Source organism: Saccoglossus kowalevskii, chromosome 10 (assembly GCF_978046115.1).
Source record: "Saccoglossus kowalevskii chromosome 10, keSacKowa6.1, whole genome shotgun sequence".
In the NCBI taxonomy this organism is placed as follows: Eukaryota; Metazoa; Hemichordata; class Enteropneusta; family Harrimaniidae; genus Saccoglossus; species Saccoglossus kowalevskii.
In genome coordinates this window covers 35006965-35017691 of record NC_140650.1, presented here as the reverse complement: position 1 = coordinate 35017691, position 10727 = coordinate 35006965, and the positions used below count along the sequence as shown (strand labels likewise).

Below are 10727 nucleotides of genomic sequence, written 5' to 3'. Positions count from 1 at the left end.
CCATTATTTTTCACTTAATACAGGAACCTATCACACAATTGGATATCCATCATTCCCAAATGGTCTTTCCGACAACTGCAAAACCTGCTGTACTTGTGCGTATATTTTAAATGTATCTTATATTTTTAGAGTGCCATTTGATGTAACAGGAAGCATGAATAATTCATACTATCGCAGTATTCTCTAATTACCTTATTGTAAATGTGGAATATTAAATCTTCAGTTATTCTGTTGTGTATTCAGGGATTTGAGATACACTAACTAGAGAAATCTTTCTAGAACTTCGCCAACTTACCCATCTGTGAGTATAATTTACTGCAAAGAATAACTCAACCAATAAAATTGATGGCTTGACATTTAGTGAAATAGATGAACAAGTAATGAGCTTTTATTATATAATCAGTGTAATTACCTTACATAGATGATGCAACTACCAATATATTTTACGCAAATCTATGTCCTGGTGTTAATTACTGAAGGATATTGGGGGTGTGCCACTCAAATACATGTACATGATTAGTAATGTAATCATTAGGCACAATGTCATATTTTGGATTACGGAATTTTCAGTTTAAATATTAGTATATTATGGCTACCAAAATTTGTGGATTTTGATTTCCTTTCCTGTATACCTGGGAACAGCGAACGATGCGAAATGTCGTCACTATAATAATAATAATAAAATACTAATTAATGCCGAGTTGTAATTCAGGTGAAAATGGCAACTCGTGTTAGATGATGTGAATAAAAAAAAACACATTTGATTGAGTGAGTTCTCAACTCTTAGAGGGTCATGTATTCCCATTGCATTTAGGAGTTAATGAATCGAAGGAAGACTGGATGCCGTATGAATGGATCAGGAAATTGTATTACAAAGTGGAAATGTAACTTTAACATATTCATCGAACAAGTTATTTACAACTAATTAGGACTAAACGTTGAACTAAAGTACTCTACTTATTTGACGTAATTTACATGGATCTGTTACATTTCATGTAATTACAATCAGGGGTTTTCTCGTTAAAGTTTGTTTTATCCTAAAGGTCGACACGTTGCCATGGTTACAAAGTAAAATCCCAATCAGCAAATTGCAACTTACAAAATCTGTTGCTGCATGAACAAAAGGGTCTGATTCTCGATTATTTCTTAGTTTTTGATATGATTGGTCGATGAAAAAGAAAAAAAAATAATATTCACATGTCAAATGGAGATGCTAACAAATTCATAGTCAAATCAGTAATTTCAGTTGTATTAAAAAGGCGATCACGTCGTGTGTGGTTTACATCGTAATAGTAACATTGATACCGGATGATATATGTACATAAGCGTGCGATATCAGTCTTCTATCATTTTCAATGTGTAGGTGAATCTGTAGAAAAAATCAACTTGACTTAATAGTTTAAAAAGGCACGACTTCGCCGCTGTACTATATATGTAGAGGAGATCAAATATCCCTTATATAGATGGGAGTAACATAGTAATGTGAAAATGGAGAAAAGTTACGTAACATTCATATAGTCGTTTTTGTCATCAAGTTGTAGACGTTCGGTCATTTTAGTCATGTGCAAATTCAATTTCGTCATTTATTAAGCTGATAAGCCATTATAGGACAGCGATCAATTGTGACCTACGGCTGTACAACACTACAATACCAAATTGCAAAATGTTTTATTATTTTATTATGATTAGTTGTGTCCACTCCATTCAAAACATATGACATCACATCTGGCCTGTATGAGATTCATATTGTAGTATGTTCTTGGTTTTGTGAAAACAAATTACAGATACCAATTTAACATGTATATCATATTCAAATCGTCATATTACACCTCGCAATTATAATCTGTATGTAAAATCGCAGTGATTTTGGCCTCGTGACTCGAATACGATATTTGTTTGTCTATTACATATATTTCATTTCATGTTTTCCAAAATCCCATCTATTTGATCAACGATGATGCATTTCTAGGGCTACATAAACTACCTCATCTATGAGTATGGCACCGTCACGTGATCTGGTGGTTATCTTAATTTATTTTAATGAGAAGTTTGTCAACTTATAACTAGCTCAGTGCAATAACAAATGACTTACTGCATAGACCTTAATTAATATATGACCGGAACCTGAACTAAGCTGAGTTACGTTCTAATGAATACATTATAATAAATTTGTAATAAAATTTGTAATTACCTTAAAATCAGCCTCAAGACTTCATTGCCAGATTCATTGTCATAGTTATTAATTTCTTGAGACATTAGCAATAATTCTGCGTCTCATTTCTTTAACAATAACTCACGAAACTTTCATTTTGTGTGATTAGTTGATTATTATTACTGAACAAGATTAGGTATATACAAGCGTTACAATTCATGTAAGACACTCAAAATGCAAGATATTTTGCACATTAGGCAATAAAGGGGAATTATTGGGCCCGTCATTATTTTATTGGATGGCTACCCAGATTTCATCAAAGGAAATATATTCCTATCCTTTCCTAGGGTATGAATGACGATTACTTCAATTTATTCCATTCTTTTATAGTGATGTCATGAATTTGTTTTCGCGTATCTGTTGGTCGACTTAATTAGTTGATTATTAGCTGAATTGCTGTGTTATGTCTGTCACCGTTTAGGTCTAATTGAAGTTTTGGACGGAACTTGGCTCAGTGATTTGGAACTAATTACCAGATAGCCGCCGCTTTTTAGACTACTCATTCTGACAGTTGGTATCCGTAGTTATTAATGTAGTGAACGATTAATCAAAAGATATGACGTATTCAGTACTTAGTGTGATTGGCTTTATGATTGAAGTTTACGCCTTAGAGTCTTTTTACTGCTTTGTAATTGGTTAGAGTTTTGAAAATGAATAAAGAGAGTTTGAGTTGGTCTTGGCGAATACTCCACGACAGACGCAGCCTTGGGCAGTCAAGTCCAGTCTGAGAGAGAGAGTCCAGTCCAGGGGCGAGCCTTGAGAGAGTCCAGTCTTGGGCGAGTCTTGGTTCAGCCTTGTGAGAGTCTTGGGGACTTTTCCCCAGGGCGCTGTGTCTTATAGAGTGCTCCAAAAGATCGACTGAGACGAGAGTTGAAACGTATTTCGTTGTGTGTGTCTTATTTGACTGTAAAGTTAAAGTGACTTTCCCGATCCCGTACCTCAAGGGGACGAGATAGAGAGACGAGACGAGATTCCCCCCTGACAAGTGTGGAGAACCCCGAGAGAAGAGATTTTACCCTTTGATACGTGGTGGAGAATCCGAGCAGGTGTTTAACACATACTGACATCCTGTGAAGAGAAGTGAAATGGCAAAGAGGTGTCTTTCTTGTGAACCAAACTAACTGGCTCGATGGCAGAGACGACTCGGAAACTGCGCTTGACGACTAACGGCTTTACCGAACGACACCGATGTACAACGCTGAAGAGATGAAGACTTCTGAACCCCTTATGAAGGACGAGTATCGTTAGGACTGTATAATTAAGAATTGAGCGACATTAAAGACAAGAAGATGATAAAGAACGACCCGGAATAACGCGACAAAAGAAGAAGACGCTTATAGACTTTGACTTTAGCTATTTGCTTGGAGAACCGCTCGTTGGACACTGTAACTGACACTGTATAACTCAAGACGTTGAACTCTTTTCACAATCCCAACACTATTGCTCAGTAATGTAATGTACTGTTTGCTTTTTCTATCTTTTTTCTTACCTTTTTTCTGTGATGTCGAATTGTATGTATGTAAGCGCCCAGATTTTTGTTTTGAAATGATATTTAGTGACGTGCGAGGTCCTTTATAACGATTTAAGCGCGCCTCAGTGGACAAGTATTTGCAACACAGTGTTTTGAGTTTTGTGAATTTGTATGGTGTTTTAATGAGTTTATGAGTACGGATTATGATGGGGAAAGTAATGCCCTAATGAGTTTTTTAAGAGTTTTGAGATTTGTCGAGTACAGAGATATCGACGTTTTAAGAGTTGTTTTTGTTTATGTGTTGTTTCCGGAATGCTTCTGACGCTTTTTGAGTTGATAGCACCTTTGTAACGTTTTTTAATGTCTTTTTGAGGTGAGAGTTTGGTGCGCCCATATACGTATTGTTTGATATCGCAAGCTTTTGTTCATGATTGACAGGCTTATATGTAACTCAGTAGTTTCTATCGTTTTAGTCTTTTTCCCGTCTTTATTGCCAGAGAAGTAATGTGTTATGATAGCGGCTTTGTCTTTGCATTCTGTTTCCACGCCGTATGACTTTTGTTTAGATTAACGACTTTTGAGTTCAGTTGAAGTTTATAAGCGTATATGACAGGAGTTTGATTAATAGCTTGTTTATTCATTGTTTATTAGTTACCGCTTTGCAATGCTTTAACCGAGAGACGCATCCCTGGTAATCACGTGATCATGCTGTCGACTGCAGCGATTGGCTGATCGCTTTGTTACACCGCCACGCCTTAGTTTTTTGACCTTTTGATATAGAGTTTGTAATCTTAGTAATGGAGAAAGTGAAGCGACGGGTTACCTCAGCGAACTGTTTGAGAAAAGTGAGTCGATTGGTAGCCTTCCCCTTTTTTTTGATTCATAACCGTTGATATTTGTAACTTTATAACCATTGTATTTAGACTTTATAATCATTGTACTTAATTAGTGTGTTTTACTCTTTTTGATTTATTAGTATTGTATTTAACCCTATGACGATGAGTGGCTGACGGTATCTTTGATTTGTGAACGTGCAATGCCGAGAGGCATATCTCAGTTTGGGTGAAGGGATGTGTCATGAATTTGTTTTCGCGTATCTGTTGGTCGACTTAATTAGTTGATTATTAGCTGAATTGCTGTGTTATGTCTGTCATCGTTTAGGTCTAATTGAAGTTTTGGACGAAAGTTGGCTCAGTGATTTGGAACTAATTACCAGATAGCCGCCGCTTTTTAGACTACTCATTCTGACAGTTGGTATCCGTAATTATTAATGTAGTGAACGATTAATCAAAAGATATGACGTATTCAGTACTTAGTGTGATTGGCTTTATGATTGAAGTTTACGCCTTAGAGTCTTTTTACTGCTTTGTAATTGGTTAGAGTTTTGAAAATGAATAAAGAGAGTTTGAGTTGGTCTTGGCGAATACTCCACGACAGACGCAGCCTTGGGCAGTCGAGTCCAGTCTGAGAGAGAGTCCAGTCCAGGGGCGAGCCTTGAGAGAGTCCAGTCTTGGGCGAGTCTTGGTTCAGCCTTGTGAGAGTCTTGGGGACTTTTCCCCAGGGCGCTGTGTCTTATAGAGTGCTCCAAAAGATCGACTGAGACGAGAGTTGAAACGTATTTCGTTGTGTGTGTCTTATTTGACTGTAAAGTTAAAGTGACTTTCCCGATCCCGTACCTCAAGGGGACGAGATAGAGAGACGAGACGAGATTCCCCCCTGACAAGTGTGGAGAACCCCGAGAGAAGAGATTTTACCCTTTGATAGTGACTTGAGTAATCTAGACCTTGCCACTCTGACAAACGGTGTGTTTAACGGACTTCCACTTTTAGCGGAACTGTAAGTAAATTATATTGATATAGAGTTGATGAGTAAAAAGTATTATTTATTTATTAATAAATTATTACGTCCTAACGATTGTACATGTTCTCCGTAAATATTTATTCATTTATATTTGTTATACTACTAAATGTTTACTTTTTGTACAGAAATATATCACACAATAAAATAAGTGTTGGCAGACAAAATTCATTTTTCTACTATCTATACAATTTGACCAAACTGTTAGTAATTCATATATTATTTCATATTTTGAGTTATTATTCGAGTGTTCTTTGCTTATGTTGATTAATGTTTTTTTCATGTTGATTGTATGGTACAATTTTATGAAAGATGTCGTACAACTGTGTAGTATGATGATGATGATGATGATGATGTATTGTTTTTGTCTTATCAGATATTCTGACAGATTGTATTTCTGTTGTCTAGCAAATGAACGACGCAGTGGTATCCCTCTCGAGACTTGCTATTCTCCAAGGGATGCATTTTCATCATGTCATGAACTGATGGCGAGTGAAGTACTTCGTGTTTTTCTTTGGGTACTTGGAATCAGTGCGTTACTTGGCAACATCTTTGTCATACTGTGGAGACTGAGGGATCGCAGAGAAAGACTGAGAGTACACTCATTTCTGATTTTCAATCTTGGCCTGGCTGCTTTATTGATGGGAGTGTAAATGTTGACCATTGCCTCAGTAGATATGTATTACCGTGGGGTTTACAGCATATATGATGACGCTTGGAGACATAATATGTCAGCTTAGTGGAGCACTTTCTATGGTATCCAGTGAAGTTTCTGTGTATATTCTGAGTGTTATAACACTTGATCGTTTTATTTGTATAGTATTTCCATTCAGTGGAATCTCCATACTGGTCGTGTTGTATGTGGTATTGGTTGGTGCATAATCATGGCTTCAGTGATTCCTTTGTTACCCCAGGAATATTTTAACGGCGAGTTCTACGCCCGTTTTAGTGTGTGTCTACCTCTCCAGATTTCAAACTCTAAAGCTTCTGGTTGGCAGTATTATGTGTCTATATTCCTAGTGATCAATGGGGTGTCCTTCCTAATGATCTTCTTGGCATATGTAATCATGCATCAGCAGGTACGGAAGACCAGTAGAGCAGCGTCGTCGTCCAAGAGACAGAGTGAAGTCACCCTTGCTCTACATATGACAGCTATCGTGGTGACAGATTTTCTCTGCTGGTCACCTATCATATTGTTGGGTATTATAGGACTCTGTGGCGTCTACGTTCCGTTCGAACTGTACGCAATCACTGCTGTTTTCATCCTCCCTTTCAACTCGTCCATCAACCCAATTATTTATACAGTTTCTACGCTGAAATTCAGAAATGTTAAGAATGGTTAACCAATGATTAATACAGTGAATGCCAACGCAGCTGTAAAACCATCTGGTGTCACGTGACCGTCAATTGAAGATAACAAGTAAGTTGTATAGCTAACCATCGTCTCCGTTAATTCGAGTGTCGTCGTAAAGCCTTGTTTATTATGAACGACATAAACAACGTTAAATGCATTGTTTGTTTGAACGCTGCATGATGATTACGACAGCAAAACAATAGTAGCGATAGTTACTAACAATACATAGTGGCAAATAATGACAATTACTACTAAAAAAAATCTGCTGTGGAAGTGTAAGGAACGGCTCTTTGACATGATAGTCTTAGGTCCGCGGAAGTTGGTTCGCGCGCAATTGCCATAAAAAATACTATCGTATTGCAGTATTACTGTCTAAGACAATCGTATTATCGTATTATGGATAGACTGGTCAGGTCATCGTATTAATACCACTGTACTAGCTCTAGACAGCCCAGACCATTATATTATTAGATAGACTGCCCGACTTACTTAAATACTCCGTACACACACATTGGCGACCACGCGCTAATGTTGAACAATCGATGTAGAACTGCAATAATACAGAATGTACATATATTCAACATTATAGTTCGTTGCCAAAAGAAAGTCAAGATAAGATTTCAAATTACCTTTCAAAACTCGTCACTTGAATGTAGAATGCGAATTTCGCTAAAATACTGCTGCTTGTGTTCTCTCAATCACGCATTAAATGTTGCGGGCCGTAGATCATGCCTAGGAGTAGGGGTGTCATGTCTTATAAAACAGCTCGCCTAAAGATTAATCTCAATATTGTTTTCACAGATATAATTCACGAAATCGGTAACAATAATTTGTTACCTTCGTATTCGACTGCTGCAATGGTCAACCGTCACCAGATTCTAGTATTGTTATCAAAATACATTGGAGACCTTGAGGAAACTGGGACTTGGTTAGAACCACGTGACCTGTGGGGCATTGCTATTGGTGTTGCTAAGGCGATGAATCTTTTACACAGCCATGGAATAATGCATGGTGGGGTGGATGACGTGCATATCATGGTTGAAAAAATCAACTTGGTGAGTGTTATTTCTTCACTTATCAGTTTTACTCTGAACAAATTAATACTATTCACGGAAAGTGTTATAACTAACAACTGTTTCAACATGTAATATCAATATGTAATAACTTTTTTTTTTTAAATATTTTTTTTTATTTAACAGATGAAATTTTTAAAACTTTGTTAATGCAAACCAGGAATGTGGACTGGCCTTGCCTGGTGGTTTTGGAGTAAATTGTATTACCAAACTGTAAGACCCGTTCAGTGCGAAGGTTGTCACTTTGCAATGACTTAGTACGGTGTCTGTAGAGACGTTTCGAATCCTGCAGTCTGCGTCAAATGTGACCACACCTCTTGCCTGCGCCGAGCAACGACGGACAATTCCCCCATCTGTGCCAAACATGGCGAATCCTACGAGAACGTATCATACATGGCCAGTCAGCACGAAGCATAATCACTCCAATCCCCCAATCCACCAGTCTGTGCAAATCTCTAGTCTGCGCTAAAAAATGCCCATAATTATCCAGTCTACAAAAAGCGAGCAATCTGGACCAAACACGGTCAAATCCGTAGTCTGTGCCACTATTCTGCATCTAAAGCTGCCAATTCATCGTTTGCATCAAAACGACCAATCTCCAGGTCCATAAATCTTACTCTAGCTAAGGCGATTACAGGTGTTCCCGGTAAAACATTTCATTCACTCATACTTAAATATAAACCAAACCGTATGCAAAGCATCAAATCATCAGTTGTGACTGCCCCTTGTGTATTCTTTTCTTTCCAGGATTCAAATGGAACTGCTGGATTTTTAATTGGATCATCGAAAATCCGTGAATTGAGAAACGCCACCAACAGGTCGTTTTCTGTCGATATCTACCAGTACGGAAAAGTGATCGCGCATCTCTTTGAATGTGTGCCAAATATGGACACTGGACATGTCAGACAATGTTTTGATGACGAAGAGCGATAACTCCATGGTTTGACTGCCGCATTTCAAAGTGGAATTAACATACCCAACCGTGGATCTGCTAACAAAATTCACATACTAAGGATATTTATACGTTCAAGAACACAAAGCAAAATAATCATTGAACAAAACATTCGACAAAAATATGAAACTTGGCAAACACACCACTCGTACACATCGCCAAATGAGTAAAATATCAGTACTGAATATATATGAAGTGCAATAAATGAGAAATCTACACCTCAAGGTGCAGGGGAGTAGAATATTACTTTGAAGGTGTAGATAATTTATGATTGTAAAATTAAGATCATTTATTTGTCATATAGGGTGATAAAGAGATGGCCCATTAAGTATGAAGTTAACTCCGTAAATTCCTTGATTTCTAATTAATCTAGATATATATCATTGGAATATTATCACTAAATGGAATGTATCTGGAATCAAGGAATTTGGCTTTTGTCTAACTAATTTCTGTAGAAAATTCGGCTTCATGTTTGTAAAGAAAAAATCAGCTAGCGTGTTATGCTGATACTTTGTTGAATATGCTCGATACCCAACAAGAATGTTGTCAGTAAGAAATTCTAGCATGATGATGTCATCAACAGTGCGAAAACGTTTTGCAATGTGTATTATATATATTTAATCTCATTAAAATCTGTCATAGAATTATCGGACGCCAGTTATATAAAATTATCAATTATTTTAGAAAAAATGAAAAAAAAGTGGGTTTCTTGTCTAAAGTCGGTTTTCACTTAATGATGTAAATAATATATGCGAATACTGCGTCATTGCATGCTCAGTCATGGTTATCTCACATTCTCGCATTATACTGCATTTTATTCAAAATTATGTGAATTGCTAATTTCAGCTCACAAGGTATGTTATGACAGGGCTTGCAGGAATGTGTCCTTTCTAATGAAAAGGATATTTACTTTCATTTTTGTCAACAAGATTAGACGATTCGAGCACAATATGATAATACAATAGGACATTGCTGATCTCACAATTGATGATATGATAATACAATAGGACACTGCTGATATCACAATTGATGATATGATAATACAATAGGACATTGCTGATATCACAATTGATATGATAATACAATAATTGCTGATATCACAATTGATGATATGGTAATACAATAGGACACTGCTGATATCACAATTGATGATATGATAATACAATAGGACATTGCTGATATCACAATTGATGATATGATAATACAATAGGACATTGCTGATATCACAATTGATGATATGATAATACAATAGGACACTGCTGATATCACAATTGATGATATGATAATACAATAGGACATTGCTGATATCACAATTGATGATATGATAATACAATAGGACATTGCTGATATCACAATTGATGATATGATAATACAATAGGACACTGCTGATATCACATTCGATGATATGATAATACAATAGGACACTGCTGATATCACAATTGATGATATGATAATACAATAGGACACTGCTGATATCACAATTGATGTGATAATACAATAGAACACTGCTGATATCATAATTAATGATATGATAATACAATTGGACACTGCTGATGATATGATAATTCAATAGGACATTGCTGATATCGCAATTGATGATATGATAATTCAATAGGACATTGCTGATATCACAATTGATGATATGATAATACAATAAGACATTGCTGATATCATAATTGATGATATTATAATTCAATATGACATTGCTGATATCACAATTGATGATATGATAATTCAATAGGACATTGCTGATGATATGATAATACAATAGGACACTGCTGATGATATGATAATTCAATAGGACATTG

At 36.4% G+C, this 10727-nt stretch overlaps 1 protein-coding gene across 1 annotated transcript; it reads left to right on the top strand.

The window, feature by feature from the left end:
* The first annotated feature begins 6424 nt into the window (after window positions 1-6424).
* On the top strand, window positions 6425-6883 carry LOC146738029 (G protein-coupled receptor GRL101-like). Its single transcript, XM_085504682.1, has one exon. It carries the CDS (start codon window positions 6425-6427, stop codon window positions 6881-6883), a length of 459 nt encoding a protein of 152 aa, XP_085360808.1.
* The last annotated feature ends 3844 nt before the right edge of the window (window positions 6884-10727 follow it).

Bases quoted from the DNA above. Each gene is read 5' to 3' on its own strand.
- LOC146738029 (XM_085504682.1), top strand. From the start codon at position 6,425: ATGGCTTCAGTGATTCCTTTGTTACCCCAGGAATATTTTAACGGCGAG.